This window comes from Zeus faber (genome assembly GCF_960531495.2).
Source record: "Zeus faber genome assembly, chromosome: 13".
NCBI lineage: Eukaryota > Metazoa > Chordata > Actinopteri > Zeiformes > Zeidae > Zeus > Zeus faber.
Window position 1 is genome coordinate 27,765,845 of NC_137198.1, and position 24,394 is coordinate 27,790,238.

General features: G+C 43.3%; 1 protein-coding gene across 1 annotated transcript; it reads right to left on the minus strand.

Moving 5' to 3' along the window:
• Positions 1-1,542: 1,542 nt before the first annotated feature.
• Positions 1,543-24,136, minus strand: LOC307238930 (phospholipid-transporting ATPase IA-like; the record flags this gene model as incomplete). The annotated part of the gene is made up of 22 exons (XM_080012084.1): positions 1,543-3,620; positions 11,016-11,095; positions 11,456-11,545; positions 12,179-12,267; positions 12,821-12,928; positions 13,521-13,577; positions 13,670-13,731; positions 13,814-13,892; positions 14,523-14,645; positions 14,763-14,837; positions 14,922-15,032; positions 15,354-15,537; positions 16,059-16,225; positions 16,729-16,793; positions 18,900-19,038; positions 19,536-19,675; positions 19,786-19,870; positions 19,999-20,068; positions 20,855-20,904; positions 23,259-23,341; positions 23,652-23,757; positions 24,047-24,136. The coding sequence occupies 22 exons, from the start codon at positions 24,134-24,136 to the stop codon at positions 3,529-3,531; spliced, it is 2,145 nt and encodes a 714-aa protein (XP_079868210.1). The 3' UTR covers positions 1,543-3,528.
• Between the last annotated feature and the right edge of the window lie 258 nt (positions 24,137-24,394).

Consider the following 24,394-nt stretch of genomic DNA (forward strand, 5'->3'; position numbering starts at 1 on the left):
AATCCAGTGTGTTTACCTCCCTGATCGGACAGTTAATAAGCTGCTTGTATTTCGGGAGTCCGTGTCTCTAATTATTTTTCTAAAAGACATCTGAGAAAGTTAACTAGAGAGTGCTGTCCCTCCACAGCCAAAGTGTGGTGAGTTGGATCTGGTTCATGTGCCGTGCCATGGAATGTTGACGCATTTAGGCTTCTCTGTGAACAATCAGTATTTTGCAACATGTTGACAGGACCTTAACAGGGTTGAAAAAAAGTTTTTTCATAACTCCTTCCACAAATTCAGCCCGATGTGAATGAAACTTGGACGACAGCGTGTCTGAACTGCCCCGAATATAGCCACGTATTTTTTTGCGTCCGTGGGTTTTTGAGCGAGTTTCTCAGCAGAACATTTTCTCAGCAGACTTTCTGACACCTGCCACCCGATAGATAGATCGATAGATAGATAGACTGTATATATATTTTTAACCTAGGCCTTAATCTAGGACAGAGTTAGTCTGCAAGTGGAGTTCAAGTTCTCAACCTGCAATGCCACTCTTTATTAATTCTTAAATCATCAAGAACTGCTGCAATAACTCTGTCCTGTAGATGACCTGTAGAATGACAAAAGCAGTTTTTGGTTATAGAGAACCACCACTAACCCGCCTCTTTGGAGAACTATTTATCATGTTTGGGTCTATAAACAACTGATCAGTACTCCAAGACGGGGTGAATTACCACGGGCTAGACAAATAAACATAGAAACAAACATTTACACAAAAACATAAACATTGGACGACAACATGTGTTGAAAAACAGTGAATTAGGTCCAGGAAAACTGGAACTACAACTGGTAACGTGGCCTCTTCCTGTCATAGTTATGGCAGTAAATGAGGGAGGAAAAGAGAGGAATGCAACCAGGAGGTTGCGGGTGGCACTCCAAGCAGGTGTGGTGGTGTGTGCGTGTGTGATAGGACCACCTGTATGTGTTTGTGTGTTTGTGTGTGTGTGTGTGTGTATGTGTATGATGACCACCGGTGAGTGTACATGACTTATCCCCATTGGTACTGGTGTTGAAGGTCGGTATTATGTTGCGGCGCCTTCAAGCAGCGGAAAGGGCCCGAAGCCCCCCGAACTCCGTAGCCTTGTAGACACCCTACGGCTGCAGGAAAGCCTAAGTACCCTGCCCTGCGGCCACAGAAGACACCCAGGACCCCAGAGAAGCCAGAGGGCCATGGAGCAACCCCCACGTCCAGCCCCGAGGAGCATTACTCAGTCCCAGGGAGCACGAGGAGACCCCGCACCCCAGGGGCGCACACATACAAACAATGCACACATACAACCAGTGTGCACACATATGCAATGGCATACAAATACTCTGTGTTGTATGCCCAGCATGCTGACAGCACAGTTAAAAAAAATAAAATAAAAAAAATTATATATATATATATGTCAGTAGTTTTTAAAACGTTGTAGATGCATGCTGAAAATGTGACCAAAGCCACAGTGAGTCACGTAGTACTTAAACGAACATGATTTAAAAAAAAGGAGATACTCAACGCACACATCCGATTTCAATTAACTTTATTACACACTCATTACAAACTCATATGGCATCGCAGTTAAAACACTGAACACGTGGACTTAATGACGTGTAAAATATATATTAAAAAAAAAACATCCCCATGTGTTACACCTAAAAATGGATGAAATATTAAGAAAAAGAAACCCTTTACACTAAGCCAGTAGTTCACAACTGGTGTCTCCCGATCCGACACTGGGTTGCCTATCTAATGGACATCGGGTGTATATACAACCACAAAAATGCACAACAAATAAATAAATATGCTTCAAATATTAAATGATGTTTGGGTCGTGACTTAATGACCAAGGACAAATGTGGATCCCTCCTGAGCCTAGATCAGTTGAGAACCGCTTAACAGTGCAAAAAACAGGAGCCATTGGACTTGATATGGTTATGACAGTGAGCTCCAATGCAATTTAGTTCAAAAACAGTGACACCTGGAGTGCAAAAAGCAAAATCTTGTCAAGACAAATGACAGGATTACATCTTTCTTTAAGGCTTCTACCCCTTCAGCTCAGTACATTTTTATAAAAATGTTCTTCAGAAAGCAGCATCATAGGGACTTGAGTGTATGGAATGTGTGGTTACACAGACATCTGGTCATGCCAAGATAAATACTCAATCTGCTTACAAAATCGCATACTATTTAGTACGGCAAAATTTGCATGTTAACGTTTTTAGAACGTCTGAAACCAAACTTTGCATCAAATACAATGTGAAAAGTACCAAGATGACCTACTACATCCAGTTAAATATTGTTGTATGCAAACACTACACACTATGCTGACAAGCCTATCTCACAATGTATTGTGAGGGCAAGACGCTGCTAAAAGTTTATATGCAGCATAATGGACGTAGTGGACAGCGTAGTAATATTGTTACTTGCATACTAAAGTACGCAGGACGGTAATACAAAAATGCAGTGAATAGTACGTAGTATGCCATTTTGGACGCAGGGATACACAAAGATGATTACAGAGAGAAAGATTCAACCTTTGGAAAATAGCGTTGAGGAGCGCTAGAACTGCAGTTAGTGCAAATTGAATGGGTGGCCAATTGTCAAATTCAGCAAAATGTCAAACCATTACAATTTTAGGGAATTGTCTTTCTGTATTTGCTGATTTTGAAATTGAAAATTAAGCCATCAAGGGATTGCATCCTGATCACAGAAATAAGCATTATTTAGCTACAATGCTCCAGTGAGACTCCAGTGAGTGACAGTGACTTTGTTGATTAATGGAGCTTAAGTGGTATTTTGATAGAGAACCTTCCGGAATCCGAAAACCGATATTTCACAGTTGGAGAGTCACATGAATGTACGTTTTTATGCTGCGCATTATATTCAGTAACCATCTTTGACCACAAACTGTTAAGAAGGGTCCAAACCTGTCAACCAGTGAGCATTATAGCGACCAAAAGACATACAAAGTTTAAATGATTTTGGTTAAAAAATATATACATATAAATACTAGAAAGACATTACGCTTATCTCAAGTAAATAAGATTCACCCTTTTTCATGTCTAAAAAACACAATCAAAGGGGGGGTTTTCCACATCGTGGTCTTTGCATCAGTCTGCATTTATCGCAAACTCTTCTAACATTTGAAAAGTTGACATATAAAGTTCACCCGTAAAGTCTACGCGTGGCTGTTGGCAAAACTTTATGTTACAGAAATTGACGTAATGAGTGCCATCACAGAAACAGGCATACATACTTCCTATAAAAGCTGACCCAAGGTCTGTTCCTTCTGTCCGAAAGTGAACAGCATTAAACCTGTGCAGGTCAGAATGCACATTTTTCTCTTGGAAAGCCTGTACCTTAAATAAGTTTTCACTTATTCTTGCAGACCTCCTCCAATAACAACATGTTTTTAAAAATAGTGCAATGAGACAGGAGGGCCATTAACTTAAGTAAACAGCACTGTACACTCTATACCCCAGGCTACGCTCGGTGAGACGCACCAGGGCCTACGTGGCTTCCTTTTCCGTGGTGGTGTAGGATCGGATGACTTTGGACTGGGAAACGGCGCCATTTTCGTCCTGAGAGAAGGCGTAGCCATCTACATAGCAAAGCAAAGTAAAAGTTAGGCTCATTTCTTTCAGATACAGAATTACAGCAGTTACAGTGTTCTTATGTTTCACCATAAAGAGAAAAACCAACGGAATAATTTATATTGTTATAGCCATGGGTCACTTTGGTGGGGTATTGTATTTGTTGTATATTCTGTTGTGGTGTGTTAGAGTTAGAGGATTGTAGATTGGCTGCGGATTGGTCCGGGCTGCTGATTGTCTGCTTATTGGACGGAGAATTTAAGCGGACAGTAGCAGTAGTCTGACTCCTTCACAGCCGTCAAGTCGGGTCCCTATATTTTTTGTTTGGTCCCTCTTTACTCCTGTTATACCCCTTTCCCACTGCACCAAAAACCCAGTAACACCCGCTAACATCCGGCATATGTCATCAGTGGGGAAGATAAAACACGGGTTTTAGTCCCGGGTCAAATGAACCTGCAACAAACACCGGTTTTAATTGGCTCCACCTTCGATTGGCTCTGTTGTAAACATGACAACCGGATTGACCCACAAATTTTGGCCCCTTTACCTGGCGTGTTGCGGCGTGCGTTGGAAGTCCCACATGTTGGCGCATACATAGACAGGAATATGTGTATCATTCCATCATTTAATTTCCGATTTAGAATCGAAATCAAAATGAGAAGTAATTGACTTTTCTTTCCGCATAGGGGGCCTGTGAAATGTTGTGAATGTGGGGATTGCAACGTGGGGAACACAGCGGAGAACTCCCAGGCTCTCCGCCGGACTCCGAGTCACTCCAGCAGCTCCCCAAAGCTGGTCCCTGCTCACCACAGGCCCGGGGGCACGGGGAGCATGGAGTATCCGTGCGCGAGAGCTCCATGCAGCTACTACTGTAGTGTTGGGTCATTCATGAACGATCATGAAAGTTTTACAGTTTTCTGATGTTGTGTAAGTTGCTGTCTCCTCTACTGTTTTGTTTCCAATCACACTGAAACCATGACACGCCCCTTTTCCGACCTGTTCATGATGCGAACGTGACGCATCAGAAAAAAAACATGGCATTTCTCCCAGCAATGGGGAAGGTGTCAATCGCCTATTTTTAGCGGGCTTAGGCGGGTTTTTAAAACCCGGGTAAACCCGCTAAGTTTGGTGTGAAAACAGTATTAGCTAAGAGGTTTTGGTTTAGCTTGGTTTTGTGTGTTGTTTTGGCCACGCCCACCCTGAAGTTTATGTTCTAAGTGAGTAAGAAAATATTTTTGATCTGCGATTTTGAGTGTTTTGGACTGGTCTTCTCTGGGAGGGGGGTGTATGTTTATGTTGTGCCTTTAACAGAAATTGGGGGTTGGTACACTTTCCCTTTTCTGGTGCAATTCCTTAGTGTAATTTGGAAAATTTGATCAGTACTTGTTTTTGTTTGGTAGTTTTTTTCTTGTGTGGGGGTAATGTGGAGTCTATATTTCAGGATTTCACTAACACTAGAAGTGAAGTTACTGAAGTTTTGCCAATTTTCTGGATATTCAGGAATTAAAGGAACTCCTGGGAGAGAAACTGCAAGAGAGGGGTACTGTATGTTTTATCCATGACCAATGATGCAGAGTGATCAGATGAGACCATGTCCGCCAAACCTCCAGCCAACCCTCCAGTCCAAGCTGGAAATACTATAGAAGAGCTCACTCTTCACATCAAGCAGCTAGAGGTGAAGCGATACAAGTGAGGGCCCTAGAAATGGAACATCGTTCCCCTAGCGCCTGTAGTCCATCTGCTGGTCTTAGTTCATCACATGTCCCCTCTTCTCATGACAGTTTTGATGTCAGTAGGCACATTGGACTGGTTTCACCGTTTGGGGAGTCTGAGGGAGATTCATATTTTTATTATATTTTATTATTATTTAATTCCATCAAGCCTACTCTCTACAATAAACTGATGTCTACAACCCATCGTCATCTGTGTCTCTGTGCCGGAGGGCCCTGGAAACGCCACTTGGCTGGCGTGTGGTAGGAGAAACTGCCACAGTGTTCTAGCCTGTTCATTGAGCAGAGTCTGGACTAAGACACAGTAAAGGCCACTGTCTTGTGCGAATATGAGTTAGTGTCTCAACTAGGCAAATATTGTATTTATGAAAAAAGTACTAAAGGTGGAGGCATACTTTAAAAGTTGTAAGAACCACCAGAGAACATGTTCACGCCATTGTCAGAATACTCTATAAGAACTCTGCCTACTTATTTATATCACATTCCATGACACTAGGGGGCGCAGAGCACACCTATTTCAAGAGCGAGTTGCACAGAAAAAAAACAGCAAAACAACGATGGCGGTGGTGAAAGCACGAATTAGACAAAAAACAAATAAAAAAATGAAAAGGAGGTTGACCCAAAAAGAGGTTGACCCAGAAAAGAAGGTTGAAGTCCGTTCCCTGCCATCAGAGCTCTCAGAGTGAAACAAAAGGAAATGTGTCCATCCGCAGTTGTGTTTATTCCAACCTATTCAAACCGTGGCAGATGTTAATCAGAACATTCTGACATGTTTTAGATAAATAATCCCCAAAATGTGATTATGATGTCATTGCATTGGGTCCACTAGCCGATGAGAAAAAGAAAAAAGGTGTTGAAAAAGTTGTTGCCTAGCCTCATCATCCAGGCATTGTGAGAAAATATTCCCAAAACCCAAAATATTCCAAGGTATTATAATACAAAATAGTATTGATTACATCTGCGAAATGGCAGGAAACAGCCACTACACTTGCAAGAAGTGATCAACTTCTGCACAAGACACATGCACCTTCCCCTACTATTACAATCAAATGGTGTGTGTGTGTGTGTGTGTGTGTGTGTGTGTGTGTGTGTGTGTGTGTGTGTGTGTGTGTGTGTGTGTGTGTGTGTGTGTGTGTGTGTGTGTGTGTGTGTGTGTGTGTGTGTGTGTGTGTGTGTGTGTGTGTGTACTAAGGATGCAACGGTACAGTGGGCCCACGGTTCGGTATGTATCACGGTTTTGGGGCCACGGTAACAATATGGTTTCTGTATCTTGTATTTAAGAAAAATAAACAAATAAAAGTAAAAATGTGTGAAATGTTTTTATACTAGTCTGCCATAAATAACTAGCAGAGCTCTTCCTATAGGCGATATAGGCAGCTGCCATCCCAAGGGGGAATAAGGAGAGGGAGAGACCTGGCGCAATTTGCGCACCCGTGTCCTTCTCAGACGGTACCGACAATGCTTGTGCTAACGAAGTGCGCGCCATCAATGGGGTTCCTGCGAGCGGCGGGCAAAAACAGTGCGTTTTTATTTTACGTCCACTTATGGAACAAAACAAGTGCGTATGGAATGAAACCGTGCGTAATGGGGTAACACTCTCCCTGACTCTCTCTTGGGGACATGGCCATCCCAGGGAGTTATTTTTCGACTGGACACCTCGATTGATTGCACTCTTTACAAAAAGATTTGTGTATTTTTATTGTGTTTCTATTGATAAGGCTGCATAGTCGCAAGCAGTAAAAAAAAAAAAGAAAAAAAAAAAAAAAGACCTCTTCAGCAAAATTAGAGACCGCATAGCTGATGTGGCCACTGGAGCTTCAACAGTGGATTCAATCGGAAGAAGCACGTATGGCACGCCATGCCGCACCATACGCTGCGCCAATGTGTCTGGTGTATTTCAACTGTGATACCGCAGTTCATGTGTACCTATCGAACCGCAGGGGGCGGACCGAGCAGTCCGATAACATACCGTGTACCATTGCATTCCGTTGACACTCAGCAACCAAGTCCAAAACGAACAGGACAGGGACTCTCATTTGACTCGTTATGGGCTTCGTGGAGAGCACCCTGACAGCCAACACCACTGCCTGGTTTGGGAACTGTACTGCTCAGGACAGGCGGACCCTGCAGAGGGTGGTGTGTTCAGCCGAACGTACCACTGAAACTACCCTCCCCTCCCTGCGGGACTTATACACCAGGTGAAGTAGCAGAGCCCGCAGGATCATGAAAGATCCTCATCACCCCAACAACTGTTCCAGCTGCTGCGGTCGGGCAAACGCCTCCGCAGTCACACGGCGAGGAAAGAGAGACAGAGTTTCTTCCCGCAAGCCATAAGGACTGTCATCGCTGAACTCACCAGGGGTCCTAACAAAAAGCACTGGGACAGCCACACAGGCCCCACTGCCTTACTGTACTGTATGTAGTATACTGTACTGCATACTGTATCATTGTTCTGGGTTATTGCTGTTATGTTTGGTGTTACTGTATTTCTGTGTCGTACTGTTGTTTACTGTCCTGTATCTCTCCATACTCACTTTATTCACATGCACTTTACTGCACATATCTGTATATACAAATAACCTTTCCCACATACATAAATCTTTTCCCTTGTATTTTGTACCCCCTCTTTGTATTATCTTTTTGAGTCTTATTTTATTAAAATTTTATTTATATTCTATTGCAGGCTTTTATGTACTTTTGTGGAATAAAATAATAAAAAAAAATTCAACACCTGTGTGCGGAGTTGTGCATTTATTATACATAAATGCACAACTCCACACACAGGTGTTGAATTTTTTTCTCCCTCAGAGTGTTGTATGTACACATAGACACACCAAAACATGCAGAGATATGTACACACACACTGACACGCTGCAGGTTTTCTTCTCCAAGGACCAATATTCCTTTTTTTTCCCTGCATTTATCTCAGGGTACGGAGGTCCATGTGGAAGTCAGTGTCGGACGAGGTGCAGGACCTGGAGGCCAGAGTATTTATGTTTTTTGCCAGGCGGGCATAATATTGGAACTCATTCCGTTTTAAACACATTCAGGAGGGGGGCAGGGGGTGGGGGTGGATTGCTGTGCAGTTGTAGGCCTTGCTCCCGCTGCGTGGCCTTTCTACGTTCAGGTGCGGTGGAGGGGCCGCATGTCTGGCTGCCCTGGGACGTTGGCAGCACTCTTTCCTGCCCAAAACGGGCAGGGGGGGGGTTGCTGTCAGAAGGCTCTGTGCATTGAGTTGCGTGGGGCTTGCCTCGCTTCTTTTGTTCTGGCAGGGTGTCGGTCTGCCGTCTGCGTCCCGGGTACTTCCAAAGCCTGTGGATGGGGATGAGTTGTGTGTGTGCTTCAGTGGTGCAGGCTCATCTTGTGTATTTGGGAACTGTTCTATTGTGTCTCGGGGGCATGAGTGGGTGCTGCTCTGTGGGCTTGTGGCTTCTCTGCCGGTTTGTGGATCTTCTGCTGCTGCGGTACTTTGGGCTCGGGATGTTCTTTAAGTCGTGGGATGTCTGTGTGGCTGCAGGGCTCGTGGGTGGCTGCAAAGGTTGTTGGTGGCTGCAGAGCCTTTCTGCTGCTCAGAAGCACTACATGAAGTTTCTGACCTCATGCACGGGTATTAATTGGGACTAATCCAGTGGGTTATGGTTACTGGTTACTGGTCCATGAGGACCAGTCCAGTTGGTCCTCATGGGTGGACCAATCACACACACACACACACACACACACTAGCCGCATGTGCCTCAAACACTCCCTCGAACATCCTCCTACATCTCTTTCTTCTCCTTTATTGCTATAGTTGTCACAGGAAGAGGCTGTTCTTCAAAATTTTGATTTAATTATGTTTTGTCTAATACATGTTGTTGGTTTCAATTTTTCAGTTGTGTTGATTATCCCCCCTCTTGGATGCAAAGAATATTAGTTGTTTAGTTGATTCATCAAAACGTGGTAAGGATGTCCACAGAAGAGGGAGATTGATGGCGGCTATTAATCTATAACAGAAATGTTGAGCTCTTGAGAAATTAGAACTCTAAATGTGGTTCTATCAATTTAGAAAGATAAAATAAACAAATTTCTGTCTTTGGTTATGTAGATTTTGAGCAAAATTACTGCTCAGACAAGACCACATACAGAGCAGATATACAGGCAGATGTACACAAGGGCTGTCAAAGTTAATGCGTTAAAAACATGTACATTTTACTTGCACTTTCTACATTTGTCTCCCTCTGTAAGTGACACACAGAGCGGCTGCTTACTTACCTGGAATGTGCTGCTGCTTTGTTGCTGACAGCTGCTGTTTTAATGCCATAAAAGGGACTGTTTTCAAAGTGCAATTACTCTGACTACAATACTGTTAAACAAACAATCAAATTACACATGTTTAAATATGAAAAGGCTCGATGTTACATGAAGTTCATTTTATATCCAAGAGGTTCCCAAACTGTGGTTCTGCAGCAAATGTATTATTTTTTTTTATTTTATGTATTATATATATTTTTTCATTCTATCGCTTTCCACGCTTTAATTTTATGATTTCATGTGAACAGGCTTGCTTGCCTTAGAAAGGAATAGGAATAAGAGCGTGTTTAAGGTGAAAATGCCATTAAATACCTCTTGATAACAAATAGGAATTCTTGTGATTATTACTGTTTTTCTGTACTCAATAATCAAAATATAGTATGGTTATAACCATGCACTGCTTTTTTAGTAGAAAAAAATCTTAATCTAGGATAACATTTAAAAAAATTCTGATTTATCCTGATCGACTATGCATGTGATTAATCGTGTTTTGTTTGTATTTTGTTTGTTTAATCGTATTTATTTTTACAAAAAGGCATTTAATTTCACTTGATTGATTCACCTTTCACATCTACCCAATATTTAGGTGGTCACGGCGCTAATTACGGTGGCGCAGGAGGTAGAGTGGGTCGTCCAGTAATCAGAGGGTTCCTGGTTCAAGCTCCCGTACCTCCTGGCAGCATGTCGAAGTGTCCTTGAGCAAGACAATGAGCTGGTGTGCACCTTGCATGATAGTCGCTGCCATCGATGTATGAATGGGTGAATGTGAGGCGTGTATTGTAAAGTGCTTTGAGTGGTCGCAAGACTGGAAAAGCGCTATAGAAGACGGTCCATTTACCATTGTCGTGCAACGAGTCACACACTCTCTGGTAGTTTGGTGTCAATCATTATGTCAATCATAACGCAGTGACTGTAGCATCTTTCTAATTCCGCACCGCATTTCCCTGAAGACTGATTTACAGTCCAAACAGAAGTTCCAACCAGCTGAAAATGACATATTTTTGAGTGGATGAACCAAGAAAACAGTAGAGGACGACAGGTAGACATGGTACTAAACTACCACTACAAGATATACATATACTGTATGTATCTAACACAAACAGTAGGGGTCTATTCGGTACCTTAGTAAACTCACTTATGAAATTATTCAACCACCTACATAAACACCTGACTGACCTTTAGACCGGGAAGGACAATGTCAACCCCTGCATGCCTTTTAGTAGATAGTTGAGGGGGTAGAAAGGCCAAAAACAATGTTGTTACTAATTGGACAGTCCAGAAGTGAGTTCAGTTAAGATTAAGCTTTGTGAGTTTCTCGTTTTCGAAGGAGATAACAAAAAAAAAAATTATGTGAAATATTATGTGTGTGCATGCATCACTCACGTAGTAGGTTCTGCTGAGCGTTGTCGGGCTCTGATGTTCTCCGAAACGTGTTCTTCAGCAGCTGTGCTCTTTCCGTGAAACTAGGAGACACAAATAAAATCAGAACACAGAAGTAAATTAAACCCCCAAACAAAATAGCTGCCATCCAGAGAAAAGAAATTGCAAGCTAAATATGGGCCATAGCTTAATTCAAAATACACAGGAAGGCGGGAATACATCCACAAAGAATTAGCCATTCAATGTAAAAATGTACTGCTTTTTATAGGCCACTGGGCCATGGAATACAAGTGAATAATGACTTTTAGAGTCCTGCTTGTGGAAATGGTCCTAAGTCAAGCCGGTCTTTCTCGACACTGAGAAGCAGTAATGTAGCCAACAACCTAAAAATAGCCATTCAGGAGTTGGTGTGGCTAAAAAAAATTGGCCAAGGGATGAATCACCTGCTATGCACCACAGTTCCAGGGTCCTGAGCGCGGGCCTCCAGCTCCTGCACCTCATCCGACACCGACTTCCACATGGACCTCCGTACCCTGAGATAAATGCAGAAAAAAAAAAGGAATATTGGTCATTGGAGAAAAAACCTGCAGCGTGTCTGTGTGTGTATACATATCTCTGCATGTTTGGGTGTGTCTATGTGTACATATAACACTCTGAAGGAGACGCTTTTCAGAGCACTATATGATGCATATGCAGTGGAACCTTGTTTGATTGTGACCTCACTTATGTGAACTCAATAAATCAATAAAATCTGTTATTTCCCCCCTACCCTGATGGGTACTTTGATTGGTTGCTAGTCAACCCTGGTCGCATAGGCACAAAAGGATAATCTATGTTCCCGAAAAAAGTAATTATCAGATGTTTACATGTTTTTGGGACAAAATTTAACGTTTAACAATGTTAAATTTAACATACCGATTTTGAATTCAAGGTTCGTACTGTGACTTCATGAAGTGGAAATGTTAAAGATTTTTTTCTGGTAGAATTTGAATAAACCATGTATTTCGTTCACTCGGAACACACAGACACCTCTGATGCGGGATATCGGATATCTGATCTGATACCAAGCTAAAATAGCATATCAGTGTTGGGACAATATCCCCAGTGCCAAACTCCTGACACCCAGAGCCACTTCATACAAGCCAGATATTAAAATGGCAGCTCACACTGCAAAGAGCACGTCTGATGACAGCGAGGTGACTGGGATGAGGAGCAGGGTCATCCAAAACACGCCCGAGGTGAACATCACTTCCGCCTGGAATCGACACACACAAAAAGACGCCAAGGTGCATTTGGGTCAACATTGGGCTCGTATTCAACTAGCTGGCCAAACATGCAAAGAAGATTATAAAGGTCCAAGTGAAGCAGCACAACTTCCTGTTTCTAGTCTCTTACGTAAGCGTGGATATAGCCAAGAAGCTAAGAAGTGATTTGCGGAAGTACAAAAGAGTTAATGAAATCTATGGTGTACTTATCATCAATATGGGGTGTATGCCTACTTTTCATTTTTATTTAACCTCACTGTGATCAGTAATGGTCATGTAGTAAGTCTTTAACAGCCTTATTACATTTGAAATTCAGTTCAATACAGATATCAACCAACCAATGGACTGTTTGTAATTCAATGGTCAAACTAAAGTGGGGCAGTCTTAGGAGTGAAGATGACAATAAACCCAGATGTAAACATGGACAACCTTGTGGATAGCCACTTTAAAGCTCACGGACATGTCAAAACTTTAAAGACTTTACATGAACCCCCGTATAGGGTTAAAAGAGAAGTATGTTTTCTGAAGTGCTGGGAACGTTACCTCTCCAGGCATGTCGGGTGCGATGGGGATGGCTGGCCACAGGTTGGAGTACAGCCAGAAGAAGAGCAACCACAGGCAGATGCTGCCCCACAGAGCAATGTGGCTGAACTGCAAGGTGTGAGGTTGAGTTCCATTTAAAAAAAAACCATTCAAAATGGAATAACACAGTCATATGATGGCTGTATTGTCGGGTGGCTGAATTGTGGATTGAATTGTATCCAATTTCCCCTCGAAGGATTTTTCTATGGATAGCTGATGCTCTCAGCTGCATATTCTATGGATCTGCATAGAATAAGAGTTGCACATAATATATAGAGTTTGTGTGTAGAACAGGTAGAATGAGTGTGAAGAAATGGTTGTATTTCACATGTATGATTTCATAATCTTGCGTCACTTTTTGTCATGTACCATTTTCATTAGAGCTCTAAATGTCGAACTTTTGGCGCCAAAAGTCCGGTAATATGTTAATGCAAAACCTTTGCTGACCTTTAACCGTTGACAGGCAAACAAAAGCAAATCACATGTTTTTATTTACAATTTGCATCTGCCTTTTTTTTCTTCTTTTTTTTTTTTTTTTAAAGGTTTTTATTTTTTTCTTCTTCCATGGAGTGTGGATCGTATCCAAGAACAGCAAACAACAGCGAACAACCTGAATGTATACCAACAATATTTGAGGCAAGTTTTTGTCAACTCAACGTACCACGGTCCACGACGCGGTCTCCAGACCGCCTTTCAGGCAAACAGTAACCACCACACACTGCAGGGATGGGAGAAAAGAGAAAGTCAGGACTGTGACATTTCAAACAACATCGGTAAACCTCTGACAATGGCCCCAGGTGTTAAACCTACTGTGTAAACCATGTTCCCAAGCAGGAGGTAGTCGGCGGTCTTTCCGTTCCACGCCACAGTGTCTAAATGCCACCAGACATTAATTTCAATACCATGTTACAAAGGAAATTGAGTTTGAAGAGTCTGAAATAATGCTGCGTGTACCATGTTTAAAGGCCAGCAAGGGGAGCCAGAAGAGCACCGCCGAATGAAGCAGCCCATTCAGACAGTGCAGCCAGAACACCTGAAGAACAAACCACGAGAATGAAGAACCGCCTGACACATTTCTACAAGGTTCCATTGAGGCCGAAATTATAACAAACATTTTTTTTGTTTCCCGTCCATGAAACCAGAAATCTTAGGTTCAATTTTATCGAGTTGGGTAATATCCGCTGTGTTAAAGTTTTGTCTCCTCAGAAAGTGGGCGGGGTTCTGCCGGGTGGGTGTAACGAGTTGTCATTTGAACTGACGTTAACTTTTGAGGTGTACTCTTCCATCTCTGCTATAACACGACACAAAAAAAATGTACTCTCATTCAAATAGTTGAGTGCCCATTGCTCCGAGCTGTAGGGCGGGGCCCAAGAAATCCAAACAAATGGGGATATTTGTAAGAGGAATTTAAGGGATCGATAACGTCATATTGCTCGCTTCTCAGGTAAGTTCCGGTTATTCCGGTGCGATTCGCCTTGATATTTCCTTTCGATTTCACAAGTTTTGTGACTGATAGATTTTTTGACCATAAATTGTGAGCAAAACCTGATTTTGCATTAAGGCCCTCTTCAAGCTTCAAGCTTCAAGCTCTCCAAAAATTGCACACACTTAATGCCAACACTACTGTTTGTGCTAGTCTTTATTAATTTTTTTTCGTGGTTACCTTGGCATTGAACCCCTGGGCGTCCTGTGAGGTCTTGTAGAGCTCGGGGTACTTTAGCATGGTCTCCTTCCTGCAGCAGCGCTCAAATATACCCAGCGCCAGGGGAGGCATGGCTGTAAAGATCTGTGACACACACACACACGCACACAGCGAAAACACAAAAACCTGGATTAACTTAAAGGTAATCAAGCAAGATGACAGAAGGCCACAGTCGTAAAAGGAAAGAGCTCTGCAACTTACGACGTTGTATAAACCGATACACCAACGCTCAAACAGGATCTGACCAGAGAATCCGTTGACGATAGCAAACCATATCTGAAAACACACAAAGGTTTTCGTGTTTTCAGCTTCATATGATGTTTGAACTAGTTGAACAATAATATGGGTGAGCTGACACACCTCGATGATATATAGCACAATGTTTTTGTAGAAGCAGTACAGGATACACTTGGACACCCGGTTGTAGTTCCACGCTCCGTGCACCAGTAGCAGATTCCGGAGGTACTTGAACTGAAAACACAGAATTAATAGCGTCAACAACAACAAAAAATCAAGTTTCAGGACCCGTGACAGGACTGATTTCCATTATTTCTAACTGTTCCTACTCTGCCCATTGGACTGCATTTGTGAGAAGCTGAATAGAGTGGTAAGTTTCTCAATAGAAAGAGTGACTTCAGAGAGATTGTGCCATGATCAGTTAAAAATGATTGGAACCAATATTTTAATAAGGTCTGGGTTGAAAGATATAATAGGAAGTGCGTTGCGATAGTGTATTTGAATACAATGTCAACGAATGATAAATTACAGCGACATAGGTAGAGGTGTGGATACCTGGGCAATAGCATAGTCTGAGGAATTGGCCGCCTGCAGGCCCTCGTGCCCGGAGATTCCCACGCCCACATGGGCTGTCTGGATCATGCCGACGTCATTGGCCCCGTCGCCGATGGCCAAGGTGATGGCTCTCACCTCTCTCTTCACCAAATCAACCACCTCTGTCTTCTGCAGGGGGGACACCCTAAACGGGACACGCGACATGACCCTGCTTAGGCTGCATCTATACAATCTGACCTTGATCAGAGAGGACGGCCAAAAACTGTGGCATCTAGGAGTGTAACGAGACGCAGCTAATGGTCACAATACAATACAGTACAGTCGCCATATGTATAAGAACATCTTCCAAATTTTTTACATGCTCGTTGCAGGAAGTATTCGGCAGAGTTGTTTGGCCTTTGGCAAATTGAACAGCCAGCATCAGCAATTGGAGCTTTTCATCTATTTGAATCTAATTTCTGTCCATTGTCCTGCTTCTATCATATAACTCTATGGCTGCTATGCACTACTTGCCACTGCATATCTTGGCCCTGAAGAAATGTCAGTGTCAAAATCAAGCAAGCAAAGTGGGATAGATGATTCTGCTCTCTGGTGTTCAACGTGATAGTTGCTAACGTTGTGACGCCACCATCACCCTTTAAGCTACATACACTTGCGGAAGCTTTACGTGGCCGAAAGCGGCTATGGGTGTCAATGCATTCCAACCTGCAGCAAATGACAGCTCTGCAGGACAGCGCCAGCTCCAGGAAGTACTGCCGCGGCTCGTAGCTGAGTGCATGCTTCAAGGTCCGCCCGTCCATCACCAAGGCCAGCTCCCGGTCAAGGCCCCCCCCCCACGAAGCACAGTGGCGGCTTAAAGTGTCTCGCGTCGTCTGCGGGTGGGTCCACAAAAACACACATGCGCTGACACATATCGATAAAAGGGTAGACAAGAGCAGGTGTTTCTAAACCATTTTATGGCAATGTCCCGCTTGGGAGCAACCCCCTGTTGGGGAACCCATTGGTTTTCTCTCTAAATATTACTTGGCTCACTTTTCTCAAAGAGACACCATCCAAGTAGTTATGCGCTTATATACACTGGTATCGCATATTCAAATATTGAGATAAACAAGTGTGTCGGCATCTGAGAATACGCCCAACAGAAGAAATATGATGTCAGAAGTAAGATATTAAAGAAAAAGGCGTCAAGATTTTTTCCTGGCATTTTTATGTATCTAATATCTAAGTAAACACATCAGTATACAGTTTAAAGAGTAACCAAACCCTAAAATAAATAAGTGGCCAACTATACTTTGAGAATTTGTATCTTTGGGGAGGAGGACTACAGGTGATTCCCTAGATGAAGGGAAGGGAATTGTAAGTGAGCCTTACTCACATCCAGAGTTTCTTCATTGACTATCAGTAGTACCATGCTCTTCTTTAGCAGACCACAAGAATAACCTGGAATGGGACACAGGAACAACGCCGATCGGCTTTAGTGACACAAATGATTTGGAATGTCTTACAGTAACAACAATGTGTTATAGAGATGTGTGCGTTAGGGTGGACGGTATGGCCAAAAATGTTATCATGATGTGTTTTTGATCAATGTCGATAATTATCACGATATATATGGAATAATAATAATAGTAATAATAATAATAATAATAATGCTCAATTTATAGGTATAAGTGTATTCTCATGGCTTTACCTTAAACACTGAATAAACAAAACAAAATAAAAATTGTGTAAACTTAAAAGAGAAATAAATAATATATAAATATATCAGGACTGCAGATATTCCTCTTTTATCTATTATAATTTGAAACAAAAAAGGAAATAAAACTGCACCGAGGGATTCCTCTGGCCGTGTCAGACCAGACATCACTGAAAATCGCTGATTCTTTCTTTAATCGCTCTCCTATTGCGGGAGCCAGGCTGGAGTCGGGTTGGGAGGAGGGCGAGTTCAAGTTCTTGTTTGAGGAGGACCCGCTGCATCAGCTCTGGGGGGCCTCATCCGTGCTGTGCGCTGCGGACTGGAAATCGCCGTGGCTGGAGTCCTGACGACTTGCGCCTGATAGCTTGGGATGTGCTGTGACCTGGCGGGTGCCGCCGGGTGCCTTCCGGGGCCCCTGGGGGGACTGCTTGCCGTTGTGGGTGTGGGTTGGGGTGTGGGGGGCGGCTGCTGGCCTTTTGCTTCTGTGGCGCGGCATCTCTGCGGCGGGTGCCCCGGGTGCTGGGGGTGGAGGAGGGCCTGTATACGTGGCGGCCTGCCGGCATTGCCGGTGGAGGGGGGGGTGTAACATCGAGGTGCCCCGCACTAGGCACTCGCTGCTACGTGGCACTTAGCACTCACGCCAGGCGGGGCGTCTGGTCGGCTGCGGTGGGGCGGGCCTCCACTTGTGTGGGGCGTGGGTAGGCGCGGGGGTCCTGCCGGGTGCCGGTCTGTCGGCGTGTGGCCGTGATCCGGGCCCGTGGTCCGTGCCTTGCGCCCGTGGCCCGGGTTTTGTGCCAGCGGCTGCGTCTTGTGCCTGCACCCGGGGGTTGGTTGTATGTGTACGGGGTCTCCTCGTGCTCTCTGGGACTGGGTCATGCTCCTCGGGGCTGGGCGTGGGGGTTGCTCCTCGGCCCTCTGGCTTCTCTGGTGGCCCGGGGGTCTTCTGTGGCCGTAGGGCAGGGTACCCGGGGATTTCCTGCAGCCGAGGGGTGTCCATGGGGCTGTGGAGTTCGGGGGGGCTTCGGGGCCCCTTCCGCTGCTTGGAGGCGCTGCGACATAATACCGACCTTCTACACCAGTACCAATGGGGATAAGTCATGTACACTGGCACACACAGGCCTTCACGCACACCTGCTTTGAGTGTACCCCAGCACCCTCCTGGTTGCATTCCTCTCCTTTCTTCCCTCATTTGCTGCAATAATTATGACAGGAAGAGACCACGTGACCAGTTGTAGTTCCAGTTTTACTGGACCTAATTCACTGTTTTTCAATACATGTTGTCATCCAGTGTTCATGTTTTTGTGTAAATGTTGTTTGTTTCTGTGTTTATTTGTCTCACCGTGGTGATTCTCCCCCTCTTGGAGTAGTGATCAGTTGTTTATAGACCCAAACATGATAAATAGTTCTCCAAAGAGGGGGGTTGGTGCTGGCTCTCCATAACCAAAAACTGTGCTCTTGTCATTCTATAGGTCATCCACAGGACAGAGTTATTGCAGTTATTGATGATTTAAGAATTAATAAAGAGTTGCATTGCATGTTGTAAACTTGAACTCCACTTGCAGACTAACTCTGTCCTGAATGCAATGGCATACAAATACTGTTGTTGTATGCCCAGCATGCTGACAGCACAGGTTAAAAAAAAAAAAAATTATCAAGATTGTTTTATTGCCCAGCCCTTGTGTGTGTGTGTGTGTGTGTGTGTGTGTGTGTGTGTGTGTGTGTGTGTGTGTGTGCGTGCGTGCGTGCGTGCGTGCGTGCGTGCGTGCGTGCGTGCGTGCGTGCGTGCGTGCGTGCGTGCGTGCGTGCGTGCGTGCGTGCGTGCGTGCGTGCAGGGGGGGGGGCATCCCAACCGATGTTAATGGCCGTCTCCTGCTTGTCCCCAGTGAGGATCCAGATCTTGATGTGAGCCTTCAGCAGGGTCTCCATGGTCTCAGGTACGGCGTCCTGCAGCTTGTCCTCTATGGCCGTGGCTCCCAGCAGCTCTAACTTCTAAACCATCAAGCCAAAAGCAGGATTAGTTTCATGTAAATGCCGCAAATTAAAGTCACCAAAAAGGCCCAATCCTTTAAAATATTCTCTAAATTTAAATGACAGGTTTGTGTGCGTAAAGGCAGTCGAATGTTTAAGCCTTAAAATAAACATGCTAAATCTACTTTTCAAAAACGGGGAACATACATTATAGTCATGCATTTCTTCGTAATATCACATTTTATTTCAAACTGTTTGCATTTGCCGCAGTACGTCCAATACGTAACGTTACAGTAGGCCCGCTAGGAAGTGCCGCAATTTCCAGTCTCTTACATCAATGTTGGGGTAGCCAAAGAGCGGATTTTGTGAAGGTACAAAAGAGTCAACAAAACGAATAACGCACGATTTGCAACCATTTTGTTTTCTTTAGGAGATTAACCCCATTGGATTGCGCTCAACCACAATGAGAAGAGCAGCAGAAGACAGAAATGTGTCTGCGTCATTTATGGTGTACTTACCGTCTCAATGAGCTCGTAGCTCTCCTCTACTTTGGACGCCCTGTCAGTCAGAGCGGTGGCAGCCCGTTGGTGTAACTCCCACCACTCTGAGTAGCTTTCCTCAGAGATGTCGGCTACAGCGTAGCATAAAGTCCTCAGCCCTGAGAAACAGAGCAATTAATAATTAATAGAGAGAGAAACAATTCCCCTAAAACAGAGAATGTAATTACCACATTGGATAAATGCTCGGCCTTTGCATTGCATGACCTACCCTCTGTGGCAAACTGTTGGAGGTGGTTCAGGGTTTCCTCTCTGTACTTGGAGATGTCTGCCAGTCTCTCATAGATGACTGAATCCTACCAGGTCAACACAAAGAGATGTAACAGAAACCACTGAAGGAAAGCACATTTAGACCTCTATCAGAGAACACCAAAAAGGTGACAAGGAATAATGTAAGGATGGGTGTCAGATCCCTTATACTTACTGCGCCCTTGCAGTACAGACGTATTTGCCCAGACGGGGTGCGCATAATCACAGACATTCGTTTCCGTGCACTGTTTAATGTGGACAGAAAAACGTGGGAATCACTCAAGCAGCCCGTGAAATAATTGTACGAAAATAAGATACGTTCAAGTAAGTTCAACTTATTTCTACAGGGCTCTGTGGAATACTCGGTTCTGATGCTTAACTTTGTCATATCTTAATAAGTACATAGCCATAACTTATAATCAATACCATTTATACCTATACCAACAATTTATTCACTGCAGAGAATCGCATTTTGTATATTTTTATATATTTGGCATTTTCTGTTCTGTATTGTTGGCTATATGTGTATATTTGGCAATTTTAGTTTGAATTTTTCAGACTGTTCTTTCCTTTTTTTAATGCTACTCGTCTGCAGAGAAACTCGTGAATCCCCACCATGACATATTCCTTGTATAACGAAAATGCACTTGGTGGAATAAACAAATTTCTTATTTGGCAATAGCGGCAATCACGGGCAAGCACTTCTGCGTCTGGTTTCGCGTCTCTCGTATCACTTCACCTGCATGCTCTTGCCAACATCCCATTCAGCAATTTAATAGTTTACCATTAATAACAGTAAGTAGGTTAGCGTAATATGTGGCATAATGTAGAGCCGGCTATTATCTCTAAAATAACCCCCTTCAGGGTGATACCAGACCACTCCGCAGTACAGTATCCCTTACCAATTAATAAGATTGGGAAATTGCAGTGAAGATAAGTCAAAACTCGGAAAGTATTGTATATTCTTAAAACAATAACAAAAATAAAATAACATCGAAATTAGGTAGTCGAGGGACCGCGACTGTGGTTACCTTGAAAATTCGAGGACATTCAGCAACTCAAATCGCTGCTCCATTCCCAGCTGTCAAATGAGAAAAGATGGAACAGATAAACTGGTGATCATCTCGGCATGCATTCGAATTTGATTCGAACTGAAAATAGAATCGCGTTCCCATACACGTCAACTAGATACACTCATCATTTTTTCCACTACAGAGGATTGCAAACCTAAAAAATATACTCATGGATTATGTAGGTACTAAATAATATTTCCCCGCAATTATGGCTTAAAAAATTGTAGAAACGTATAGAAATACTCTTGTGCACCTTTCCATGTTTACGAATACTCAAATCCTTCTGTTTCTCCAGTGCCTACTGTTGTCTTATGTCAGTTTGAGCCTGTGTGTTGTTTACTGGAAATTGTTTCCCATTTGAAACCGATAACCTGCACCCTTTATATTGTTCCCCCACGCCTCCTTAAGAGGCTTTTTCACAGGTTGGGCCCAAGCATTCTGTCAATTATCAATAGCTATCCTGGTACTGGTTATCTTCCATCTTATTTTAAACAAGCTGTGGTTCAGCCTATCAACAAAAAGTCAAATCTTGACCACACAGTTCTCACCAATTTTAGACCACTTTCTAAATCACCTTACCTTTCAAAAGTTCTAGCAAAGGTTGTCTTTCACCAATTACAATCCTTCCATGATGACAATGCATCCCTAGAAGTGCTCCAGTCTGGGTTCAGAGCACGTCAAAGCACAGAATCTCTTCTGTTAAAAGTTACAAATGACTTGCATATAACTGTTAATTCTGAGGACTGCGCTATTTTACTGCTGGACCTCAGCACCGCCTTCGACACAGTCGACCACAAAATTCTCATTTCATGACTTGATTATCGGCCTTGAATTGGTTCATGTCATACCTCCAAGATAGAACCTTTTCAGTTCAGATTGGCGATCGTTCATCCTCCTCTGCCCCTTTCACCTGCGTGACCACGCAAGGGACAATTCTAGGTCCCATTCAATTTTCCTTGTACATGCTCTCCGTAGCTTCCATTATCCAGAAACATGGCATCTCATTCCATCTTTATGCCGACGCACCCAGCTGTTTCTCCCACTAAAACCAAATCAAAAATGCTCCCTCAAACCCTTGTTTGTCTGCCTTGAAGACATAACATCCTGGATATCCAAAAACCTTCTTGTTAAATGACAATAAAACTGACAGTTCTATTTTGACCCCCTGACAACATTCATGATATCTGTACATCCCTCAGATCACTATCTTCCTTTACTAAACGACACGTAAAAAAACTTGGTTGGCTGTTCGACTCCGCCTTCAAATTTGTCAGGCAGATCAACTCTGTTTTAAAGGGAAGCTTTTTCCAATTCAGGCAGTTAGCTAAATCAAGTCCTTTCTCTCTGTCCATGATGTAGAGAAAGTAATTCATGCTCCGATTTCATCCCGGCTACACTACTGCAACTCACTGCACACAGCTCCTCCCTCTCCTGTCTACAGCTTGTCCAGAATGCCCCCCCGAGACTCAGAACTGGCATCCGTAAGCAGACCACATCACCCCCATGCTGGCCTCGCTTCATTGGCTCCCGTTCAAATTTAAGTCAGGTCAAGTCACACTTTATTTATAGAGCGCATTTCATACCAGGGCAACACAATGCGCTTTACAAAGAAATACAAAAAAGAAAGAGAGAACGTAGTTGTCAGCTGGTCATTACAAAAGAATGCCCCTGAAACAACAATTAAAGCGACTCCAACCACAGTGGCAGCAACAGCAACCAACAACAGAAGCATTACATTACATTTAGCAGACGCTTTTATCCAAAGCGACTTACAATTATTCAAACACCGACAGACGCAGCCATCAGGAGCAATTATGGGTTAAGTGTCTTGCTCAAGGACACTACAGAATGCTAGCAGGAGGAGCCTGGGATCGAACCAGCAACCTTTAGATTACTAGACGACCAGCTAGTAAAAACTGAAACTGAGTCTCTAAAACGGTTAAATGCTCCATAATACATTGACCTTTCTCTGTGATGTTATTTAAAAAACATTGCATAAAAACATCATAACGCCATAACACATGTCAATTTTATTGTGACAAAATATTATAACATGTAAATATTTTTTTTCATTTGCTTTGGTTTACATTCTGATTAATGCCTGATTCGGATTAGGAAGCTTTTAATAAAGTGGAAGCTGATTGGCTCATAACCTGTTTGGCACTAAGATGTCCTGCCACAAGGACAGACGCTTAACATAAAGGTGGCTAAGTGCATAACAGCTGCGACTGTTTTTTTTGCAGTATTTCAATGCCTTTTGCTGATGAGACTACAAAATACATTATATAAAACAATTTACACAGGGTTCATCCCCGACAGTTGAGCTAAAACTGTAGAGTTTTTCCCAAGTGGTCCCACTTACGGCCTGAACGATAACTGAATCCGGTGTCCGGCCGGCGAATACAAACCCCAGGCTGCTCGCCGCCCTCACCAGCGCTCCTTCATCTTGGTGAGAAACATACTGATTAGGAAGAGAGGAATAAACCCCGAAAGCAAACTGACCAGGAGGATCGGTTTTATGTAAACATGACAAGGGCTGTGTGAACCGTGCATTAGCGCCATCGCATTTTATTCTTCCACACGATGGCCGCGCAGCACTCACGGCTTAGTGTAGCATTTTTTTCGTGGTTTCATTAAATCCCCATGCACACAACGTCATCCTGATTGTGAGCAGTCGGGGGTTAAATGCAGAGGAGCAGACTTTTCTCCTGTCACTTTAAGTGTAAAACAAAGGGGACATAGGCGAAAGCCGTACCCGGAGAGCTGGCTTGGTAGACGACTTGGTCGCTGGTCTTCTCAGGAACAGCAGTGTGGCACACCGCCATCATGGTCAAAAACTCCCAGATCACAGGAGCAGTCACCTGGAACCACACACATATATCCAGGGTTCAAAAGAGAGAATAAAAAATAAAAATAAAAATTCTGTTTGAAAACACAAAGTATTATACATACATAGCGATCAAATATTTACTCGCTAGTGTTGGTGGAGAGTTTTGAGGCTGATTTACCTGATTTACAGGTATTCCAGTGGCCACATTTTAGAAAGTTAAATTCCAGTACTTTAAGGATGGGTGTGTGAACTCTGCATATCTGTATCCATTTAGAAAGGCTGAAGATGACGGAATGATGATGAAGCGGAATTCCACTCACGTGATTGGACTGAAGATTAGAGAGCAAGCTTGGATCGTTGAAGCCTTCCTCCTCAGCTGCCTCGTTGTCGTGCCTTTGAGCAAACGGCATAAGACACGAGTTAGTCACTATTTAAAGGAACGCAAGAAATATGCCACGGCCTTAAGATAAATCTTTGTAAGACCTTCTGAAAGCCAATTTCAAAAAATGAAATTAAAGACCTTATTTTCAGTGGAAAACATGGTGATTCAAGTGATGTCAAATGAATCCAAACAATATAGAAAATTATCATAAATTATCATCTCATATTACATCATTTCCTCCCCATTTTTGGAAAAAAAGTTGTGTTTTATCTTGAGTCTTGAGACA